At 34.6% G+C, this 25,314-nt stretch overlaps 4 protein-coding genes and 1 long non-coding RNA gene across 5 annotated transcripts; all 5 read right to left on the bottom strand.

Annotated features, from left to right (window-relative positions):
- Window positions 1-4,916: 4,916 nt before the first annotated feature.
- Window positions 4,917-6,831, bottom strand: LOC123705073 (oocyte zinc finger protein XlCOF6-like). The gene has a single exon (XM_045653666.1). The coding sequence runs from the start codon at window positions 6,514-6,516 to the stop codon at window positions 5,017-5,019; it is 1,500 nt and encodes a 499-aa protein (XP_045509622.1). The 5' UTR covers window positions 6,517-6,831; the 3' UTR covers window positions 4,917-5,016.
- A 5,008-nt stretch (window positions 6,832-11,839) lies between these two features.
- On the bottom strand, window positions 11,840-12,710 carry LOC123705285. The gene is made up of 2 exons (XR_006753291.1): window positions 12,513-12,710; window positions 11,840-12,258 (listed from the first exon to the last, which is right to left on the bottom strand). It is a non-coding gene; the product is annotated as an uncharacterized LOC123705285 (long non-coding RNA).
- A 4,568-nt stretch (window positions 12,711-17,278) lies between these two features.
- LOC123705096 (zinc finger protein 311-like) lies at window positions 17,279-19,324 on the bottom strand. Its single transcript, XM_045653725.1, has one exon. The coding sequence runs from the start codon at window positions 18,856-18,858 to the stop codon at window positions 17,419-17,421; it is 1,440 nt and encodes a 479-aa protein (XP_045509681.1). The 5' UTR covers window positions 18,859-19,324; the 3' UTR covers window positions 17,279-17,418.
- A 290-nt stretch (window positions 19,325-19,614) lies between these two features.
- Window positions 19,615-21,559, bottom strand: LOC123705090 (zinc finger protein 528-like). The gene has a single exon (XM_045653713.1). It carries the CDS (start codon window positions 21,177-21,179, stop codon window positions 19,683-19,685), a length of 1,497 nt encoding a protein of 498 aa, XP_045509669.1. The 5' UTR covers window positions 21,180-21,559; the 3' UTR covers window positions 19,615-19,682.
- A 1,772-nt stretch (window positions 21,560-23,331) lies between these two features.
- LOC123705149 (zinc finger protein 28-like) lies at window positions 23,332-24,997 on the bottom strand. The gene has a single exon (XM_045653803.1). The coding sequence runs from the start codon at window positions 24,650-24,652 to the stop codon at window positions 23,489-23,491; it is 1,164 nt and encodes a 387-aa protein (XP_045509759.1). The 5' UTR covers window positions 24,653-24,997; the 3' UTR covers window positions 23,332-23,488.
- Window positions 24,998-25,314: the final 317 nt, after the last annotated feature.

The following is a 25,314-nucleotide window of genomic DNA, read 5'->3' as shown; positions in this document are numbered from 1 at the left end:
CCTAGGATCAAAACCTTATTATTTGTGACATAAGTTCGTCGTTCTCTTACCATAATTAAAGGCTCAAATATCCTGGACAACCGCCCGGATTGCAAATCACATTATAATATTGATGAACTACATTACCGTTACAATATTTCACACCACAAACATTTACTTCACACAACTCACAAGAAAACACACATTGTGCGAGTTCTATCATCCTTGCTAAGCATCCTTGTTTACTTGAAGTCAATTCAGTTCAATTTTTTCGAAGGTTGAAGACCACAGTCATAATGGTGACAGTGACAGGTACACAATGTCACGTAGTAAGATGGAAGATTTTGTGCCAGCCTGCCAGGATTCCGAGTAAAGGGCTGGTTCGTCCTCTGCTTCTGATGTTAGAGCGAGATTGTATTACGTTATTAAATACTGATATAATATTTCTTAGACATCTTTACTCGACCAAAGTCAAGACAAGAATGACTTGCAATCGATCGCGGGGTCATCCACGCAGGCCTTCACAGGCCTCGGGGTAACTGTTCGGGGCGACGGCCCCTTTCAGTGGTGGCAACGCCGCCTGCAACTACAGGCGGGGCACTGGGTGGGACCTAATGGTCCGAGGTGTCGTGTCCGGGAGGTGTCCTGCTGCAGTGCGATCGAGCCCGCGTGGTATCGCGGGCGATCTGCTAGCTGCTGCAGGGAGGAATGTCCGTGGGTGAAGCCACCCGCCACTTAGCGAGGTCGAGACCGCCGGCAAAGTGCCGGGGGGCGCCCATCAGCCAGCGGTGAGGAAGCGGTCGTGTCCTAGGAGACTAGGTCACGTGGTAGGCCTCTTATGTCCGGCGGTCTCCGATGGTAATGACTTGCAACTGCAGACGACCGTTATTTATAGTACGATCAAAACAACTATTTGAGTGGTGTGACAGTGTGAGTCAGCGCTGGTGTTATTTGTGTTGTTTTGATCGTTATTTTGAATACGACATGAAATATTATTATTACTCGATAATTAAATGATTGTTAATACTTTTATCCAATTGGTTATTGTTAAAATAATTAATGCAGTTAATCAATTGATTTACTTTTAAAATATAATTTTATCTTTAAATTAAACGCGCTAACATGTATGTAATGCATAATGTGAAGGATTAGGTATCTAGTTAAATTTCGTTCATTAAAAAATGTTCCAGATGTATCCAGTTGCACTCTTGCGACTACGAGACATTTATATATAAATTAACACAATGTTAATAAATAGCAAAGTATGACAAATGTATTTAATCGTTATATGCTGTAGGTAAACTTAGCACAAACTATTATCTACAATCTGCCCCTTTAATAATTAATTTACTCTTTGTCTACAATTTACAAACTTGTATTATCAACGCTATGTAATAGAATAAAATTAAAAATAAAGAAATAGGGAATATGCATAAAATTTTAAATGGCCTAAAATATTTTTTTCTCGAATACTTATTATCGTAATATTATAACCTCCTGGGGCCTGCGGTCATATATATATTACATAGACAATAAAAAAATATTTCAACGCCATCTTTTGCGTATATGCGGGAATAATACCTCTAATCGATGTAGTGGTATGTCATCCGCTATACTAAACGGTTTTTGGTTATATAAGTGACAGTGGTTTGAAGTATTCTCATTTCGAAGTTGACGGTGGCTGTGCGACGGCAAACACGTGGTCAGTAATCTTACATTTCTAGTGGTACCATTCGTATATTGCAGTATATCTTTGTATATCTAATTATAAAAGATATTATTTCTGCAACCGCAATAGTTATTTTGAAAGATAAATCTAAAACTTGTGAAAAATATGAATGTTTTCTTTTATGTCATACTGGTAAGACATTTGGTCTCAATTCTTGCCGATTTGGTATTGGTTACAAGAGTCTCATGTATTACCTATATGACATTCTTTAGTTTATGTTACAGATTTCATTATAATTTTCAAGGATTATAAGATACTGAGATCTACCAACACCTGGATGAGTCAAATATTGACCTATATGATGGACCTATGGTGTTTCTTGCCGGTTCTTCTCCATAGATACTGCTTTCCGAATCGGTGGTAAATGTTAATACTGTTATGACGATTCAAAAGTGCTTTTAGAAGGAGTCTAATTGAATAAATAAATGTTTGAGATGAAGATAATCCCCCAAATGATACCGATGAAGCCGCCCAAACACCAGAAAATGAGTCTTCTTCCATTCGTCCAATGAGTATGAGTCACGTCAGTACAGAATCGTCACTATGTATGTCATCTTCAGTTGTTGGCAGACCATTTCGGGGACGCACATGACGTGGACCAAGCATTAGAGGAGGCTGAACAAGAGGATGGATTAGAAATAAGACCTAGGGGTGGACGTGACAATATAAATACACCGCCGCGCCGGTGCAAAATACTTGAACTGGTTATTTCTCACCCTTAAAAATACCTATCTTTGAACCAAGTTACAAAAAATAGATACAGAACAATAGATAGAATAATAAATATTAGGTTTCAAGTTTAAAAATATATAATAACTAAAAAAACATGTAGTTTTTCTTCATTTTCATAAACTTATTACACTTGGAACTGGGACCCCCTGTAATATATAAATGACATAAAGAAAATCCAAGTTTTCCACAAAAGATTTTTTTTTCCATTTTTTTGAATATCTATAATTGCATTAGAACAGATACAGCTACTTTTTATTAAAAAAGAAAGAAAAAAAAATCCTGGGTCTCAGGAGGATAATGAAAAGGATTTTTTTTTATTTACTTATTACTTAAACCCCTAAAATAATATTCAAAAAGTGCAAAAAAAGGGAGCGAAATTCAAACTTCCAAAACGCGCCACCACAGGTCGAACGAAATGTGACGTCATTTGACACGACATTGTATTCATCACCCATAGTCAACCCATAGTACACACTAAGGTAAACACCCACTGGACGTGTCATGTGACGTCACGAAAAGCGCGTGCACAATGGCGGCGTTTGAACTGCTTAAATTTTTTAAAAGTTTTGAATTTCATTCTTAAAAATATCTAGAGTATTTTGAAGCCCATTAATATTTTTTTCTACGTTATAAAATAGTAAACTATTAATTTAAGACAAAAAAGAAAAACATGAATATTCCCCATTATCAAATTAGAAATACAGTAGCGTAGACAGTACAATAGTGTCAATACTGTCAATGTCAAATCGTAAACAAATGAATGGCAAACTGGCATATACTGAGGGCATCTTGGAGGGCATATAAATATCAGTGTTACTATTTTTTATTAATAATATCATCATCATCATCATCATCAAACGCACACCAAATTTAAAAAAAATGTAGTCTAAGAGCTGTGTGCATGTTCACGTCATGTGTTGAACATTAGAAAATTTGACCAGTGCAAACTTAGCACCCCATCTATGGAATTTTGGGTCGAAAATGACCTTGATCGTTAGGTCCCCGTTAGGTCCTTTAAGGTCCCACAATTTTTTCGTTAGGTCCCCTTTAGTTTTTTTTTAAATAATTTTTTAAATTTTAGTTATAAAAAAAGTGCACTTTAGCACCCCATCCATAGAATTTTGGGTCAAAAATGACCTTAATCGATAGGTCTCCGTTAGGTCCTATAAGGTCCCACAATTTTTTCGTTAGGTCCCCTTTAGTTTTTTTTTAATATTTTTTTTTTAATTTTAGGTATAAAAAAGTTACTCTTTAGCACCCCATCCATAGCAAAATTGGCGAATTTTATCAAAATCGTACCTATTCTTTACCGTTAGGTCCGTAGAGGCCCATCATTGAAATTGTTAAATTATTAATTATGTTATTAAAATCTATATATATAAAAGAAAGTCGTGTTAGTTACTCCACTTATTATACAGTATACAGTTTCATCTTTCGAACCAGACGTGACTAGTATAGATTTATTTATTGATTTAATTTAATAAATGAAACGATACCAATTTAAATTTCGCACTGTTTATGTATGATGTGCGCATGTCTAATGCTCTAAGGCGCATGCGTAGGTTTCAATTATTTTATAACTAGTGGTCCGCCCCGGCTTCGCCCGTGGTACGTATTTAGTATCTTATATCCTTCTCCTGGCTCTAAAGTCTAAACTACCTCCCTGCCAATTTTCAGCTAAATCGGTTCAGCCGTTCTTGAGTTATAAGTGGAGTAACTAACACAACTTTCTTTTATATATATAGATTTTAATAACATAATTAATAATTTAACAATTTCAATGATGGGCCTCTACGGACCTAACGGTAAAGAATACGATTTTGATAAAATTCGCCAATTTTGCTATGGATGGGGTGCTAAAGTGTAACTTTTTTATACCTAAAATTAAAAAAAAATTATAAAAAAAAACTAAAGGGGACCTAACGAAAAAATTGTGGGACCTTATAGGCCCTAACGGAGACCTATCGATTAAGGTCATTTTTGACCCAAAATTCTATGGATGGGGTTCTAAAGTGCACTTTTTTTATACCTAAAATTTAAAAAATTATTTAAAAAAAACTAAAGGGGACCTAACGAAAAAATTGTGGGACCTTAAAGGACCTAACGGGGACCTAACGATCAAGGTCATTTTCGACCCAAAATTCCATAGATGGGGTGCTAACTTTGCACTGGTGAAAATTTGGACATGAGGATTGCCCGATTGCTTTTACCAAGCCTACAATAAACCAGTCCTTCCGCGAAGAGATTGTGTAGGATTTGACTAATATATTTTATATGTAGAGTATTCGCATTTTTAAGTTATAAAAATAAAATACCCAAAAGAATAAGTAGACAGAGAGGGTTGCAAATAAAACAGTGTAATAGTGTTTTACAACAATTTAATATTCCAATAAAATAATTTTAGTTTCAATTATTCTTGTTTTATTCGCAATTCAAAAATAATTATTAATACATATTGATTTTATGAAACTTTATTTTAATATACATAATTAATCTATTTGATTAGATAAATTGCCTACCATCTACTACACAATAACTAAATATCATATCATTAAGATACTATAAATAATTCCTTATTACTCAAAATCATTGAGAATTTTCTTGTCTAGCTGAATTTCAATACTACTCTTATTTTCACTCGCTGTACCTATATCTCCCTTACTGGGTAACAAAGTTACAGGATGCTTTATCTTCACATGTCTCCTTTTAGCTTCACTTGTGAAAAATTTCACGTGACAGTATGGACACTGAAATATTTTCCCATTCATATGAAGCTCTTGATGTTTCAACAATCTATCTTTATCTTTTACAAATACAAAACAGATGTTACAGCATATCTGCCCACTTTTATGCCTGTTCTCATGGCTATTCATTGATTTTGATTTGTATGTTTTGTATGGACACAATTTGCAAGTATATCTCCCATCTTCAGAATGTTGTCTTAGCCTGTGATTTCTTAGTTCACCGTTAGTATAACATGACAGGGCGCAAACTTCGCACGTAAAATCTTTGCGGCCACCATGCCTACTCATGTGGCGATTAAGACAACGCTTCCGCAGAGAAATCTTGCATACAGGACATTGTATTATTGGGTCTTCGTGAACACGGGCTATGTGCACCTTGAACTGATACTTGTCTCGAAATATTTTCTCACATTTGTTGCACTTTTCCTGTCCTTGTGATGAAATATTATGCTTGTTATCCTGGTGGAACACTAATGACGACATTTTTTTAAAACTACGGGGACAAAATGAGCATGTGTAGTGTTGCTCATTAGTGTGGTTGCGGACATGTGCTACCATAGTGCATGATCTTGTTGTTGAATATGAACATGCCTTACATGTTAATACTCTAGCTTTGCCAACGCCTTCTTTATGCACCCATTTTTCATCAAATCTATTGCAAATTCTCTTTGACGTCTTATGCCTGTTCAATGATTTCAATGTTTTAAAATTCTTTTTACAGTTTGGACAAATCAGTTTACTTGGCAAGTGCACTTTTTTCCAATGTACTGCCATTTTAAATTTGCTTTTAAATACTTCTCCACAGTCATTACATTCAAATCTAGTCACTTCACATTTCTTCTTAGCCTGATGCAAGTGCAAGGTTTCTGCTGCTTTAGAAACATTACCCTTGTTGCAAGTTAAATCCTCATCCTCATTATATGATGGAAATTCAGTAATACATTCATAAGTATCACATTCTAAGGCATTAGAATTAATCAAGGGTTTTACATCTATCATTGGTTCATCATTACTATTATAATGTTCCGACAGTTGATTGTCACTACTTTCTGCTTTGAAAATGCATACTGTAATATCATTTTTTGGTAGGCCGTAATCTCCTCTTAATTTATTATCAGATTGTATACATTTCTCTCTAAAATTAACTGCAGTCTCAAATTCGTCATAACATTTCAAACACATAGAGAAAGGGAAGCCATCATTCTCTTTTATTTCAATATTTGTTAAGGAATTTATGTATTTAAATATTCTTAGACCTTTAAAAGTAACTGTCAATGATACTTTATGCTTTCCTTCTAAAGATTCTAAGCAGATACGGCAGATATTATCCATAGTACAATATTTTATAGTAAATTATTGTAGTAGTATACTTCTCAAATTAGAAGAAGTTCAGGCTCGCCGGTACAATAATTATCCACGATTTGAAACTTGGTGATTTTTCTGAGAAAAGTTCATATTATTTGGAGTGTACAGTACACTGTGTACTTCTAAAATTTCAAGTTGCGGACGTAAGTAGGTATGTAGGTACATAGGTAGGTAGTTTCCGAGATAATTTACTGTTTGACAGGTGTTTGACAGTTGTTTGACATTATACATTCCATTTTAGCTGTCATAATTGAATTTAATTCGTAGCTACGAACGAAAGTTACCTAGGTAACTTTCGTGTTTATTTTAGTTATTTGGATAGGAATATTTATATAATACTAGCGGTCCGCCCCGGCTTCGCCCGTGGTACATATTCACGTTTTCTCTACATAAGAACCATCCTCGTACTTCAAGGAATATAATAAAAAAAGAATTATCGAAATCGGTTCAGCCGTTCTCGAGTTATGGAATTACAACGAAAAGTGGCATTGATTTTTATATATTAGATTGTATATTTATGTTAAATTTTTTTTAATTATAATTTAACACAATTTATAATTATAAAAAAAAATTGGTTGTTTGTAAAGTAGGTTTACGATCGAGATGTTTACGTGATAACATAGTAATGCAGTGGCAGCGCTCGAGATGAGACGGGAGATCGGTCCGTCTCTCTCTCCATATACCTGCGATCGCGCTCGCTAATTTTTTGCTATAAAACTGTTTTGAAATGCAACACAAAATTAAAAAAAAATGTAGGTAGTCTTATGCCTCCTCCACACTACTCGCGAAGTTGAACGAGGTTAGACGAATAGAATAATGTAGAGAGGCACTTCGGCTTACTTCGTCCAACTTTACCTCGCCTCGGCCGACTTCCGTTTGTTGTCGGTTTTTGCGCCCGAGTCAAAGGGCACGAAGTTACCTGAAGTTCGTTCTGAATATGAACGTATGCGTTCCTCGCGAAGTTGAACGAGTGTAATGCCTCCTCCACATTACTCGCGAAGTTGAACGAGGTTAGACGAATAGAATAATGTAGAGAGGCACTTCGGCTTACTTCGTCCAACTTTACCTCGCCTCGGCCGACTTCCGTTTGTTGTCGGTTTTTGCGCCCGAGTCAAAGGGCACGAAGTTACCTGAAGTTCGTTCTGAATATGAACGTATGCGTTCCTCGCGAAGTTGAACGAGTGTGTAGTGTAGCACCGCGGACTTCAGTCAACTTCGGCCGAGTACTTCGCCGAGGAACTTCGCGAGTAGTGTGGAGGAGGCATTAGTGTAGCACCGCGGACTTCAGTCAACTTCGGCCGAGTACTTCGCCGAGGAACTTCGCGAGTAGTGTGGAGGAGGCATAAGAGCTGTGTGCATGTTCACGTCATGTGTTGAACATTAGAAAATTTGGACATGAGGAATGCCCGATTGCTTTTACCAAGCCTAAAATAAACTAGTCCTTCCGCGAAGAGATTGTGTATCAGGATTTGACTAGGGTTGACTTTAGAAACTTGCGGCACGAATTTCGGCGTGATTTTAATTTTTTTCGATCGATAATAATGCCCCGAAACATACATTAGCGGCTTTTCGTGCGGAAACCTGTAATTACAGAGAAATCTTAATTTTAATTTTTGAGGTTATGTTCAAAATTGTTTGAGTAAAATTGACAAAAATACCTACAAGAATTGTGTTTGAAAAGGTGGGTTCCCACGGCCTGATTGCTTCACAGATCCGACCGCGCCACACCAGACCACATGCCGTGGGAATCGGCGCGCTTGTGGTCGTCTGCCGAGGCCCGTGCTATCCATCGGAAGTCGGTAAGATCAAAGGTGCGGAGTGGCGCGGTGCGACGGCGCGTCGACGTCCGTCGGGGCCTGCCGTCTGTAGCGCGTATGCGTTGGTTGTAATTAGTGATGCAACGAATACGAATACAAATATTCGTATTCGCCGAATAGTAGACATTTACCGAATATTCGTATTCGGCGAATATACGAATTTTTAAAAACGAATATTTTTTTACGCAACTCTATTTACTACAAATTTAAAAATCGCGCGAAAAAATATGACGTGTGCAGAGACTGCTGATCCACTGGCCTTTTGGCGAGAAGATGTCCAATTTCCAAGTCAGAAAAAACTCGCCCAACAATATTTTTCACTGAAGCCATGTACAGTCGCTTCGGAGAGACTTTTTTCAACGCCTGGAAACATCCAGACTGAAAAAAAATCGCCTAAAACCAGAAAATCTACGAATTTTATGTTTTTTTAAATAAAAATTTGCCTATTGTAAATTTTAATTATTAGAAGAGTAAACATTCATTAAATAAATAAGTCTTTTATTACCAAGGCTAGATATTCGTATTCGTATTCGTATTCGCCGAATAATAGGTTTGATATTCGTATTCGTATTCGTATTCGTAAAAGTAGTATTCGTTGCATCACTAGTTGTAATCGTTTATTTCACCTGCGGCCGCGTATGCGAGTGCACGTGCTGATGGAGTGGACCAACGATCAAATTTTTGAGTTTTTAACTCTTTACGAAAACGAACCAGCTTTATGGAATTGTACAAAGCCTCAATACAAAAACAGAAACGACGTTAATGATGCGATACCAATGAATAAAACCACAGCGGCTGCACCAGTGGCGTAGCTAGGGGGACAAGGGCCCTGGTGCATAGGGAAAGAATCGGGCCCTCCTCTTCCCCTCTTTCCGCGTAGTTTGAACTTATATTATTTGCCTTCAAAATTATTGATAAGAATAAGAATAGAAAACAGTAAGTGAACTTATCTCTAGTAGGCTAAATCCATACGTCGTCTCTATTAGACTCTCCATGTGTTTAATAGAAGGTTTAATAGAAGAAAAAGGGAATAAATAAACAACGACGCACATGACAATATAGAATATTTATTATACAGATGAGATTAATTAATGGAAAAAACTATTTTTAACAGAATTCCCCGCCCAATTCACAATCTCTTGCGCGTTTTAATTTTTGCGAATTCGTCTATAATTTCACTCAAATCCAAGTTTGATGCCGCCTCATTTTCTATTGCAATTAACGATAAATGTCGGAGGCGATCTTGTTGAATGCTGTTTCTTAAATAATTTTTTATAATCTTCAGTTTACTGAAAGATCTTTCTGCTGCCGTGGAAGTAACAGGAATTGTATGAAACAGTAGCATCCACTACCGTAAGGTCACATTCGAGCATGCCAAATTTTGTTATAATTTCTTTGCAAAGCTGGCGAATAGACCACGTCTCCATCAATTGAGGGAGAATCAGATGATATACATTAAAAAATTAGAGCGAGAAATTGGGTCCAATTATATCGCAATATTTCTTCTGAAACTGATCACAGGCCGTTCGGTGTTTGAGAGGGTAGTCAATACTGTAACACTGTAACCGTTGCTGCTGCGAACAGTATGAAAATCGGTGATGTCATCTAATTTTGACAGTTGAACACTATTTTACTGGAAACATTGATGAATTTAGTGTACCCCGTTGTTAAGCAGTTTACACTGCGATATTTACTGTTTATTTTTTTCCGTGAAGTAGCTCATTTGTCAATTTGAATTTGAGTTTAGAATAACGTTGTTATTTTTTGTTGTCGATCATGTTGAGAGCTATCATAGATTATACGGTTACCGTTGTGGTGCAACCGGTATCGAATACATATTTTGTCATCGGAATTTTTTTTAGTGAAAATGAGTTCTAGCAGAATTTTGGTGCCAGATGGATGGATGTGCGGAATAGAAATCATAGCATTAGTGGTAATACTTGATTAAATAAGGCTGGTAGTAGGGAATTACGAATTACAACAGTCAGCGACACACCTAGCGTCAACTATTGTAGTACGTCCCAGACCCCAGAAAGTTGAAAACATCGCCACAAATATCATAAATGAGAACTCATGCAAGGCAAGAGCGAATGAAAGTTTCATTAAAAAGTTGATGGGTGGAATTGGCGAATTGGTCTCACTACCGTCAAGCACGTGAGCTTATCGCTGATCCAAAATATATTAATATTTTTTTTTTTCAAAGCTGAGGTTTGAGGGCCCCCTGAGCTCCGGGGCCCTGGTGCACTGCACCACCTGGCCATATGATAGCTACGCCACTGGGCTGCACACGCAGCCATGCGCTCTGTATCACATATACATCTTGTAATGACCCACAGATTAGGTATTAGTAGGAATAATAATAACCGTCCACAGGCTTCGCCAGACGCACACATGCCGTGGGAACGCTCAGTTCAGATCGCGACGGATGGTGACAGACGCTTGTCGCCTGCCGAGGTCTGTGAAGCAATCGGCCGTGGGAACCCACCTAAAGAGATAACAAATGTCAAAATGTACATTAAAAACCTTCCTTCATAGTTCATTCAAAAGCATGTTGCTGAGGTACAACAATTGAGTATTTGAATAATTTTTTTTTTTGTGCTATATTAGTTTTATAACAAAACTATTTTTTTAAATTTTTTTTTGCAATAATTCAAAAGTTACTTCAAAATAAAAATTGTCCGTATTTATGCAAAATGGAACCACTCGACAAATTTGCTTTTTTACGTTTCTTGAAGAATACTCATTTAAAAGTGGTCTAAATTCTTATACAAACAAGAACCACATGATTTTTACCTTGGAAACAAGGTATACTAAAAGCAGAAAGGAACCACCAGCAACAACGAATAATACATATGAAGCAAAACCGAACCACAGCACAGCAGGACTACTTTGTTCAAACAAATAAACGATATCACTATCATGTCACTTTATACAAAACAGATCCGCAGATACTTGGTACCATTATACATTACACATATTTCTATTAATTACAATTATTTTTAATACACAAAATGGAACCAGGTTTCTTTGGTATGGTTATGCGTAAAATAAATTCATAATTTAATTGTAATTTTTTATTGCAAAATAGAACCACAAGCATTCGGTTCTATCATGCATAAATAAATATTGTAAAACATCCTGAAACCCATCATCGCTATAGGGTACCAAATGCCTTGACTTGTTACAATGCTTCTCATCTTTAAACAACAATTTTATAACTTAAATAGCTCAAAGTGCTTAAATAGCTTAAATAACTCCAATTTTTAAAGTAAAACGTCGAACATCTGTCAATATAGGTGATATTCAGCGAAGTAGTTCGAATACCTACGTGACGGCCGTTTTTTTTTTCTTCGCGAAGAAAGTTCTATTGTTTTTATTAATTACCTTTAAAATTAAATGCGAAAATGTTTAGAGGAAAGTAACCAAATATGGAATACCATTTTGTTTTTGGGATATAAAAATAAAACTTCACATAAATTAAATCAGTTTATTGTTTTTACTGATCAGTCATACATCTATAAGTAGTAATTAATAGCCTTTAACCAAAAATATCAGTAATCAAATTAAAATCTTACACAAAAAACAAAATCACAAAAGAGTAACCAAATATGGAATAGGTACCCATATATGGAATATAAGCAAAAATCAACATAACAATGACAAAAATATAATGAATATCTTTGAGATCAATTAAATGAATATAACATATTGTGATAAATGAAAGGAGTTACGTAATTACTTGCAAAAGTCACAAATCCAGATCCATCTGGAACAGCACATCATAATGTGTTCAGAGCCCATACATCAAGCATTTAATTCAACTTTCTCCACTTTCATCCATGGAAAGAAGTCTTGAATAGAACCTCCTGACTCTGCTGATGCATGTATGTTACTAAAAACAAACATTACATACAGTTTTTAAAGAAATAATAGCAAGTTTATAATATTCCATAATTAGACACCGACGACTGTCCATATTTGGATTTTTATACTAGTTCAAACTCTTCTAAATATTTTTTCATTTCACAATATTTTAAAGACAAAAGGTCACAAAATGGTGAAATAAACATAATACCGATATATACTAAATAGTATAACACGTATCAAAACAAACATAATAGCCGATAATACTCATTTATTACTTACCTTAAAATTTTCTGCACGGCAACAAAACAAAACACCCCTGCTAAATGTAAACCGTTCGCGCAACTAACTCGATGGTGTTAGTGCGATAATTAGTACACCAAATGAAACAGAAGATGGTCGAATGTTGCGATTCATACTTATAGTCTTAGAGAAATGAAGGAATTCCATATTAGGATACTATTCCATATTTGGTGACTTTCCTCTAGTAATAAATAAATAGACAAGCAATTGGTAAGAAAAGCATTGGAGACGAACACCGAAGATAAAATGAAGATACAACGGGTAAGTAGTTTTATTAATGCATTTAAGTACATATTGAATCTGAGATGCAGGTACGCTTTATCCACTTTTGATTCATTCCCGATTGTGGAGTGATTTTACAATTTTAATTTAAAACATTAAGTAAGTACAAGAGGAATCTTCTGTGGATTTACGTCTGTTGTTGTTCACTTAGGCGAGTCAAAAAGAGTTATTTTGTTAGGATTCATCTGTCATTGTGAGATGAAACTACTAAACCCTGTTTTAAAAATAACTGTCGATGATCTAGGTCTACCTACTATTTTAGTAAAATACGTTTCGATTCAGATTCAGTACAGTACATTCAGCGTATATAATTATTTATTTAATTTTAAAACTCGCGCTGCCACTGTTTTGACCGGAACAAGGCCCTAGTCCGCGAAATTCAAAATTTAAACAAGTTTATTTAATTTTTTGCTAGGTTTGGTCACTGTTGCGTATGATTTGTAGGGTTCCGTACCCAAAGAGTAAAACGAGACCCTATTACTAAGACCCCGCTGTCCGTCAGTCTGTCCCTCTGTCTCATGAGACAGAGCTAACTATCACGGTTCATGAACCGCAATAGTAAGACAGTTGAAATTTTCATTGATGATGTATTTCTGATGCCGCTGTAACAACAAATACTAAAAAACAGAATAAAATAAATATTAAAGAGGCTCCTATACAATAAACCGTGATTTTTTTGCCGTTTTTTTAGATAATGGTACGGAACTCTTCGTTGCGCGAGTCCGACTCACACTTAGCCAGTTTTTTGTACATGGTGCATGTACCTACAACATACTTAGTCGTCTAGTAGGAACACGGCTTTATAAGAACAAATAATATTTTGCTGTCGCCATATACCTACGTATAAAAGTCACGCGGCTTTATTGTTTTGATTTAAAGCTTTTTTCTTTTTATTACAGAAGATAACGAAGAATACAATACGTCGATACCTTTGGAAAAGTTTTCTTCACCTTCAAGCGACATTCAGGCCATATTACATCTCATTCCACAAGATGCACAGAGTTTTTATAACGGTCTCATTAGTGATGATGCAATAGAAGACCACATAGATGGACTAGACACGGTGGATTTTGAAATCCAATTTGATGATAACGTCGAATAAACGTCCTCCATAAGTATTTTAAACCTTTATTACGATATTATAAATACATAGTTTCATTTATATCATTAAATTCCTGGGTTGTGGTTCTTTTTTGTATAAGAGAAAACCTATCAATTGATAAATGTTAAAAGGAACCACATGCACATTTTCTTAATTATCTAGAAAGTTTAAGAGTATTCAGAGCAAATTTATATACACATACTTAAATAAGTAATTTATCAATGAATTTAAATAAAATAAATATTAATTTTACTTCATCTAACAGAGCTGCAAATGTTTTTGTAAATCCTTTGATATCTCAGAAGTGCGTGTTTGCTGGGTGGTTCCTTTTTGCTTAAATACGGACAATTAGTCTTTGAATCCAGTACCGAAAACACACCGACAACTCCCGAAGCGTCACCCGGACGCGTGTGACGTCATAATGTTAGTTTTCACACATTGCAGTTGATAGAAAAACGTATAGTTACAACTAAAACATTTTGACGTCACATCTATGGTGACCAGTCATGGCGCGTTTATAGTCACGTGATTTTAATTTAAATTTTATCAATTTTTAATTGCTTATAATTAATTATATATATAAGGAGCAGGCAGAGTCAAGCGAGCCGGAGTGGCTGAGGCTGGTCGCCAAAGGCGACGAAAAACCTGAAGCTACGAGGCGAGTGAAGACTCCTGCCTGCAACGAGGTACACGGGGGCAAGCGCCACGTTCTGCAGCGCCGGAGCAGTCAAGAAAGCCCATAATCTTCAATATATTTCTAACTACATTTCACTACATAGTATAAAACAAAGTCGCTTTTTTTGTCCCTTTTTCCATATGTGCCTTTATATGCTTAAATCTTTAAAACTACGCAACGGATTTTGATGAGGTTTTTTTTAATAGATAGGTAGAGTGATTCAAGGAGAAGGTTTAAGTATATAATTTATTAGGTTTTAGACAAAGCGGGCGAAGCCGCGGGCGGTAAGCTACTATAAATATAAACTAAAAAAAAATTTAAAAAAAAATAGAAGGGGGGGGGGGTTTCCGCAATCCCTTATTACTCAAAATCATTGAGAATTTTCTTGTCTAGCTGAATTTCGATACCTACTACTCTTAATTTCACTTGCTATAGGTACCTATATCTCCCTTACTGGATAACAAAGTTTCAGAATGCTTCATCCTCACATGATCCCTTTTAGCTTTATTTGTGAAATATTTCAAGTGACAGTATGGACACTGAAATGTTTTCCCATCCATATGAAGCTCTTGATGTTTCAACAGTCTATCTTTATCTTTTACAAATACAAAACAGATGTTACAGCAAAACTGCCCACTTGTATGCCTGTTCTCATGGCTATTAATTAATTTAGATGTGTAAGTTTTGTATGGACACAATTTGCAAGTATATCTCTTATCTTCAGAATGTTTTCTGAACCTGTGATTTGTTAGTTCACCGTTATTATAACCTGACCAACCGCAAACTTCGCACTTAAAATCTTTGCGGCCAGCATGCCTACTCATGTGGCGATTAAGACCACGCTTCCGGAGAGAAATCTTGCATACAGGACATTGTATTATTGGGTCTTCGTGAACACGGGCTATGTGCTGCTTGAACTGATACTTGTCTTGAAATATTTTCTCACATTTGTTGCACTTTTCCTGTCCTTGTGACGAAATATTATGCTTGTTATCCTGGTGGAACACTAATGACGACATTTTCTTAAAACTATGGGGACAATATGAGCATGTGTAGTGTTGCTCATTAGTGTGGTTGCGGACATGTCTTACCATACTGTATGATATCTTTGTTGTATATGAACATGCCTTACATGTAAATACTCTAGTGTTACCAACGCCTTCTATGTGCATCCATTTCTCATCAATTCTATGGCAAGTTTTTTTTGACTTATGTATGTTAAATGATCTAAATGTTTTAAAATTCTGTTTACAGTTTGGACAAATCAGTTTACTTGGCAAGTGCACTTTTTTCCAATGTTCTGCCATTTTAAATTTGCTTTTAAATACTTCTCCACAGTCGTCACATTCAAATCTAGTCACTTCACATTTCTTCTTAGCCTGATGCAAGTGCAAGGTTTCTGCTGCTTTAGAAACATTACCCTTGTTGCAAGTTAAATCCTCATCCTCATTATATGATGGAAATTCAGTAATACATCCATAAGTATCACATTCTAAGGCATTAGAATTAAGCAAGGGATTTACATCTATCATTGGTTCATCATTACTATTATAATTTTCCGACAATTCATTGTCATTACTTTCTTCTTTGAAAATGCATACTGTATTATCATTTTTTGGTAGGCCGTAATCTTCTCTTAATTTACTATCAGATTGTATACATTTCTCTCTAAAATTAACTGCAGTCTCAAATTTGTCATAACATTTCAAACACATAGAGAAAGGGAAGCCATCATTCTCTTTTATTTCAATATTTGTTATGGAATTTATGTATTTAAATATTCTTAGACCTTTAAAAGTATCTGTCAGTGATACTTTATACTTTTCTTCTAAAGATTCTAAGCAGATACGGCAGATATTATCCATAGTACAATATTTTATAGTAAATTATTGTAGGTAGTTTACTTCTCAAATTAGAAGAAGTTTAATTCATATGTATAATGTATGTAATGCATAATGTGAAGGATTATCTAGTTAAATTTCGTTCATTAAAAAATGTTCCAGATGTATCCAGTTGCACTCTTGCGACTACGAGACATTTATATAAATTAACACAATGTTAATAAATAGCAAAGTATGACAAATGTATTTAATCGTTATATGATGTAGGTAAACTTATTATCACACTATTATCTATTATCTACAATCTGCCCCTTTAATAATTAATTTACTCTTTGTCTACAATTTACAAACTTGTATTATCAACGCTATGTAATAGAATAAAATTAAAAATAAAGAATTAAGAAATTATCAAATTAGAAATACAGTAGCGTAGACAGTACAATAGTGCCAATACTGTCAATGTCAAATCGTAAACAAATGAATGTCAAACTGGCATATAAATATCAGTGTTACTATTTTTTATTAATATAGCAAAAATAAACTTATTTTAAAACAATTATAATTTTTTGCTACAAAACTGTTTTGAAAAAGGACGCAACACAAAATTTAAAAAAAAATGTAGTCTAAGAGCTGTGTGCATGTTCACGTCATGTGTTGAACATTAGAAAATTTGGACATGAGGATTGCCCGATTGCTTTTACCAAGCCTAAAATTAACCAGTCCTACCGCGAAGAGATTGTGTAGGATTTGACTATATTATATGTAGAAAATTCGCATTTTTAAGTTATAAAAATAAAATACCCAAAAGAATAAGTAGACAGAGAGGGTTGCAAATAAAACAGTGTAATAGTGTTTTACAATAGTTAAATATTCCAATATCTTAATATCTAAATATCATTAAGATACTATAAATAATTCCTTATTACTCAAAATCATTGAGAATTTTCTTGTTTAGCTGAATTTCGATACCTACTACTCTTAATTTCACTTGCTATAGGTACCTATATCTCCCTTACTGGATAACAAAGTTTCAGAATGCTTCATCCTCACATGATCCCTTTTAGCTTTATTTGTGAAATATTTCAAGTGACAGTATGGACACTGAAATTTTTTCCCATCCATATGAAGCTCTTGATGTTTCAACAATCTATCTTTATCTTTTACAAATACAAAACAGATGTTACAGCATAACTGCCCACTTGTATGCCTGTTCTCATGGCTATTCATTGATTCAGATATGTAAGTTTTGTATGGACACAATTTGCAAGTATATCTCCTATCTTCATGTTTTCTTAGCCTGTGATTTGTTAGTTCATACTTATTATAACCTGACCAATCGCAAACTTCGCACGTATAATCTTTGCGGCCAGCATGCCTAATCATGTGGCGATTAAGTCCACGCTTCCGGAGAGAAATATTGCATACAGGACATTGTATTATTGGGTCTTCGTGAACACTGGCTATGTGCTTCTTGAACTGATACTTGTCTTGAAATATTTTCTTACATTTGTTGCACTTTTCCTGTCCTTGTGACAAAATATTATGCTTGTCATCCTGGTGGAACACTAATGACGACATTTTCTTAAAACTATGGGGACAATATGAGCATGTGTAGTGTTGCTCATTAGTGTGTTTGCGGACATGTCTTACCATACTGTATGATATCTTTGTTGTATATGAACATACCTTACATGTAAATACTCTAGCTTTGCCAACGCCTTCTATGTGCATCCATTTCTCATCAATTCTATGGCAAGTTTTCTCTGACTTATGCCTGTTCAATGATTTAAATGTTTTAAAATTCTTTTTACAGTTTGGACAAATCAGTTTACTTGGCAAGTGCACTTTTTTCCAATGTACTGCCATTTTACATTTGCTTTTAAATACTTCTCCACAGTCATCACATTCAAATCTAGTCACTTCACATTTCTTCTTAGCCTGATGCAAGTGCAAGGTTTCTGCTGCTTTTGAAACATTACCCTTGTTGCAAGTTAAATCCTCATCCTCATTATATGATGGAAATTCAGTAATACATCCATAAGTATCACATTCTAAGGCATTAGAATTAAGCAAGGGTTTTACATCTATCATTGGTTCATCATTACTATTATAATGTTCCGACAATTCATTGTCATTACTTTCTTCTTTGAAAATGCATACTGTATTATCATTTTTTGGTAGGCCGTAATCTTCTCTTAATTTATTATCAGATTGTATACATTTCTCTCTAAAATTAACTGCAGTCTCAAATTTGTCATAACATTTCAAACACATAGAGAAAGGGAAGCCATCATTCTCTTTTATTTCAATATTTGTTATGGAATTTATGTATTTAAATATTCTTAGACCTTTAAAAGTATCTGTAAGTGATACTTTATACTTTTCTTCTAAAGATTCTAAGCAGATACGGCAGATATTATCCATAGTACAATATGTTATAGTAAATTATTGTAGTATACTTCTCAAATTAGAAGAAGTTCATTTCGTACGTATGTAATGCATAATGTGAAGGATTATCTAGTTAAATTTCGTTCATTAAAAAATGTTCCAGATGTATCCAGTTGCAATCTTGCGAATATGAGATATTTTATAAATTAACACAATGATAATAAATAGCAAAGTATCACAAATGTATTTAATCGTTATATGATGTAGGTAAACTTAGCACAAACTATTATCAACAATCTCCCCCTTTAATAATTTACTCTTTGTCTACAATAATACAAATTTGTAAATTGTAATAACAATGATAAAATATAGAAATTAGAAATACAATAGTGTCAATACTGTCAATGTCAAATCGTAAACAAATGAATGTCAAACTGGCATATAAATATCAGTGTTACTATTTTTTATTAATATAGCAAAAATAAACTTATTTTAAAACAATTATAATTTTTTGCTATAAAACTGTTTTGAAAAAGGACGCAACACAAAATTTAAAAAAAAATGTAGTCTTAGAGCTGTGTGCATGTTCACGTCATGTGTTGAACATTAGAAAATTTGGACATGAGGATTGCCCGATTGCTTTTACCAAGCCTAAAATTAACCAGTCCTTCCGCGAAGAGATTGTGTAGGATTTGACTATATTATATGTAGAGAATTCGCATTTTTAAGTTATAAAAATAAAATACCCAAAAGAATAAGTAGACATAGAGGGTTGCAAATAAAACAGTGTAATAGTGTTTTACAATAATATAATATTCAAATAACTAAATATCATATCAGATACTATAAATAATTCCTTATTACTCAAAATCATTGAGAATTTTCTTGTCTAGCTGAATTTCAATACAACTCTTATTTTCACTTGCTGTACCTATATCTCCCTTACTGGGTAACAAAGTTACAGAATGCTTTATCTTCACATGTCTCCTTTTAGCTTTATTTGTGAAATATTTCAAGTGACAGTATGGACACTGAAATATTTTCCCATCCATATGAAGCTCTTGATGTTTCAACAATCTATCTTTATCTTTTACAAATATAAAACAGATGTTACAGCAAAACTGCCCACTTTTATGCCTGTTCTCATGGCTATTCATTGATTTTGATTTGTATGTTTTGTATGGACACAATTTGCAAGTATATCTCTTATCTTCAGAATGTTTTCTGAACCTGTGAATTGTTAGTTCACCATTATTATAACCTGACCAACCGCAAACTTCGCACTTAAAATCTTTGCGGCCAGCATGCCTACTCAAGTGGCGATTAAGACCACGCTTCCGGAGAGAAATCTTGCATACAGGACATTGTATTATTGGGTCTTCGTGAACACGGGCTATGTGCTGCTTGAACTGATACTTGTCTCGAAATATTTTCTCACATTTGTTGCACTTTTCCTGTCCTTGTGACAAAATATTATGCGTGTTATCCTGGTGGAACACTAATGACGACATTTTTTTAAAACTACGGGGACAAAATGAGCATGTGTAGTGTTGCTCATTAATGTGGTTGCGGACATGTGCTACCATACTGCATGATTTCTTTGTTGTATGTGAACATGCCTTACATGTAAATACTCTAGCTTTGCCAACGCCTTCTATGTGCATCCATTTCTCATCAATTCTGTGGCAAATTTTCGTTAACTTATGCCTGTTCAATGATTCAAATGTTTTAAAATTCTTTTTACAGTTTGGACAAATCAGTTTACTTGGCAAGTGCACTTTTTTCCAATGTTCTGCCATTTTAAATTTGCTTTTAAATACTTCTCCACAGTCGTCACATTCAAATCTAGTCACTTCACATTTCTTCTTAGCCTGATGCAAGTGCAAGGTTTCTGCTGCTTTAGAAACATTACACTTGTTGCAAGTTAAATCCTCATCCTCATTAGATGATTGAAATTCAGTAATACATCCATAAGTATCACATTCTAAGGCATTAGAATTAAGCAAGGGTTTTACATCTATCATTGGTTCATCATTACTATTATAATGTTCCGACAATTCATTGTCATTACTTTCTTCTTTGAAAATGCATACTGTATTATCATTTTTTGGTAGGCCGTAATCTTCTCTTAATTTATTATCAGATTGTATACATTTCTCTCTAAAATTAACTGCAGTCTCAAATTTGTCATAACATTTCAAACACATAGAGAAAGGGAAGCCATCATTCTCTTTTATTTCAATATTTGCTATGGAATTTATGTATTTAAATATTCTTAGACCTTTAAAAGTATCTGTCAGTGATACTTTATACTTTCCTTCTAAAGATTCTGAGCAGATACGGCAGATATTATCCATAGTACAATATTTTATAGTAAATTACCTATTGTAGTATACTTCTCAAAATAGAAGAAGTTCAATTCGTATGTATGTAATGCATAATGTGAAGGATTATCTAGTTAAATTTCGTTCATTAAAAAATGTTCCAGATGTATCCAGTTGCAATCTTGCGATTAAGAGACATTTTATAAATTAACACAATGATAAATAAATAGCAAAGTATCACAAATGTATTTAATCGTTATATGCTGTAGGTAAACTTAGCACAAACTATTATCTACAATCTCCCCCTTTAATAATTTTTTCTTTGTCTACAATAATACAAATTTGTAAATTGTATTAACAATGATAAAGAAATTGATAGAAATTAGAATTTAGAAATACAGAAATACAATAGTGTCAATACTGTCAATGTCAAATCCATTGGTCAAATCGTAAACAAATGAATGTCAAACTGGCATAAAAATATCAGTGTTACTATTTTTTATTAATATAGCAAAAATAAAGTTATTTTAAAACAATTATAATTTTTTGCTACAAAACTGTTTTGAAAAAGGACGCAACACAAAATTTAAAAAAAATGTAGTCTAAGAGCTGTGGGCATGTTCACGTCATGTGTTGAACATTAGAAAATTTGGACATGAGGTTTGCCCGATTGCTTTTACCAAGCCTAAAATTAACCAGTCCTTCCGCGAAGAGATTGTGTAGGATTTGACTATATTATATGTATAGAATTCGCATTTTTAAGTTATAAAAATAAAATACCCAAAAGAATAAGTAGACAGACAGGGTTGCAAATAAAACAGTGTAATAGTGTTTTACAATCTAATATCGAATATCTAATAAATATTATAAAGGCGAAAGTTTGTAAGTATGGATGTATGGATGTTTGTTACTCTTTCACGTAAAAACTACTGAACCGATTACAATGAAATTTAGCACACATATAGAGGGTAACTTGGATTAACACATAGGATATTTTTTATCCCGGAAATCCCACGGGAACGGGAACTATGCGGGTTTTCCTTTGCAAACGCGGGCGAAGCCGCGGGCGCAAATCTAGTAATTTAATATTCCAATATCTAAATAACATAACATTAAGGGCGGCCGTACACGGACCGCTTCAAGCAGTTGGGACCGACCGCTTGAAGCCGCGACCGCGCGGTGAACTATAGGCATTCATTCACCGCCGTACACGTGACGGCTCGAGCCGTCGCGACCGCTTCAAGCCGTCAACTGCATGATGAAATTCCATCGTGCCGTTGACGGCTCGCGAGCGGTCGTGAGGCATACACTGACTGCTCGAGCCGTTGACTGCGCTAGAGCCGTCGACGGCTCCTTCCCCCCTGAAAATCAATGACTTGACTAGTCAAAAAAATCAACCGCCTGAGCGGTTAGTAGCGACGGCTCGAGCGGTCAACAACCGACGGCTCGAGCAGTTGACGCCGACCGCTCGAGCCGTCCGTGTACGTCGCTCAGCCGTTAACTGCTCGAGCGGTCCGTGTACGGCCGCCCTTAGATACTATAGGATATAAGATATAAATATAGATACTATAAACAATTCCTTATTACGTAAAATCATTGAGAATTTTCTTGTCTAGCTGAATTTCAATACTACTCTTATTTTCACTTGCTGTACCTATATCTCCCTTACTGGGTAACAAAGTTACAGAATGCTTTATCTTCACATGTCTCCTTTTAGCTTTATTTGTGAAACTAGCTTTTACCCGCGGCTTCGCTCGCGTTAAGAAGTATTAATATTAATTAGGTATATTTTTTGCGGCTTTGGTACATTTTTTTAGCGTATGTAAAAACTTAGGGCCTACAAAACTACAAAACTTTAATCACATATTTTATCCCCTTAGAGGTGGAATTTTACAAAATCCTTACTTAGGGAATGCCTACGTCATAGTAGCTGTATGCATGCAAAGTCTAAGCCCGATCGGTATAAAATTGACATAGTTTCATACAAACTTTCATCCCTTATTTAATCCCCTTGGGGGTAGAATTGATCCAAATCCTTTCTTAGGGGATACCTACCTGCATGCCAAATTTCAGCCCGATACGTCCAGTGGTTTGGGCTGTGCGTTGATAGATCACTATATCAGTCACCTTTTAGTTTTATATAATATATATATATTTCAAGTGACAGTATGGACACTGAAATAATATTTTCCCATCCATATGAAGCTCTTGATGTTTCAACAATCTATCTTTATCTTTTACAAATACAAAACAGATGTTACAGCAAAACTGCCCACTTTTATGCCCGTTCTCATGGCTATTCATTGATTTAGATATATAAGTTTTGTATGTACACAAAATATTCAAGTATATCTCCTATGTTCAGAATGTTTTCTTAGCCTGTGATTTATTAGTTCATAGTTATTATAACCTGACCAACCACAAACTTCGCACGTAAAATCTTTGCGGCCAGCATGCCTAATCATGTGGCGATTAAGACCACGCTTCCGGAGAGAAATCTTGCATACAGGACATTGTATTATTGGGTTTTCGTGAACACGGGCTATGTGCTGCTTGAACTGATACTTGTCTCGAAATATTTTCTCACATTTGTTGCACTTTTCCTGTCCTTGTGACGAAATATTATGCTTGTTATCCTGGTGGAACACTAATGACGACATTTTCTTAAAACTATGGGGACAATATGAGCATGTGTAGTGTTGCTCATTAGTGTGGTTGCGGACATGTCTTACCATACTGTATGATATCTTTGTTGTATATGAACATACCTTACATGTAAATACTCTAGCTTTTCCAACGCCTTCTATGTGCATCCATTTCTCATCAATTCTATGGCAAGTTTTCTTTGACTTATGCCTGTTCAATGATTCAAATGTTTTGAAATTCTTTTTACAGTTTGGACAAATCTGTTTACTTGGCAAGTGCACTTTTTTCCAATGTACTGCCATTTTAAATTTGCTTTTAAATACTTCTCCACAGTCGTCACATTCAAATCTAGTCACTTCACATTTCTTCTTAGCCTGATGCAAGTGCAAGGTTTCTGCTGCTTTAGAAACATTACCCTTGTTGCAAGTTAAATCCTCATCCTCATTAGATGATTGAAATTCAGTAATACATTCATAAGTATCACATTCTAAGGCATTAGAATTAAGCAAGGGTTTTACATCTATCATTGGTTCATCATTACTATTATAATGTTCCGACAATTCATTGTCATTACTTTCTTCTTTGAAAATGCATACTGTATAATCATTTTTTGGCAGGCTGTTATGTTCTCTGAATTTATTATCAGATTGTATACATTTCTCTCTAAAATTAACTGCAGTCTCAAATTCGTCATAACATTTCAAACACATAGAGAAAGGGAAGCCATCATTCTCTTTTATTTCAATATTTGTTATGGAATTTATGTATTTAAATATTCTTAGACCTTTAAAAGTATCTGTCAGTGATACTTTATACTTTTCTTCTAAAGATTCTAAGCAGATACGGCAGATATTATCCATAGTAGGTGCAATATTTTATAGTAAATTATTATATAGAAGTATATTCTCAAATTAGTTTTTATTCTGAGACGTTCAATTCATATGTATGTACCTACCTAATACATAATGTGAAGAGTTATAGTTTAATTTCGTTCATTAAAAAATGTTCCAGTCGCAATCTTGCGAATACCTACGAGACATTTTATAAATTAACACAATGATAATAAATAGCAAAGTATACATAACAAATGTATTTAATCGTTATATGCTGGTAAACTTAGCATTAATAACTATTATCTACAATCTCCCCCTTTAATAGGTAATTAATTTACTCTTTGTCTACAATTTACAAATTTGTAATAACAATGATAAAATTAAAATAAACAATAGTGTCAATGTCAAATCTGTGCAAATCGTAAACAAATGAATGTCAAACTGGCATATAAATATCAGTGTTACTATTTTTTATTAATATAGCAAAAATAAACTTATTTTAAAACAATTATAATTTTAAGCTATTGCATAGCTTCTATCGCGGGCCTTGAGCGCGGGGACCGAATCGAAAAATTCCGTAACGAAAAAACCTCAAGCTCTCCTCTCCGACGGGCGGAGGTGTGGCTTGAAGGCACAGCATGCAATAGCTTTACCGCGAGTGCCACACGTCGTTTTTTGATCTATAATAA

The sequence above is a fragment of the Colias croceus genome, chromosome 2 (assembly GCF_905220415.1).
Source record: "Colias croceus chromosome 2, ilColCroc2.1".
NCBI classification, from domain to species: Eukaryota; Metazoa; Arthropoda; class Insecta; order Lepidoptera; family Pieridae; genus Colias; species Colias croceus.
This window is presented reverse-complemented; position numbering and strand designations above follow the sequence as displayed.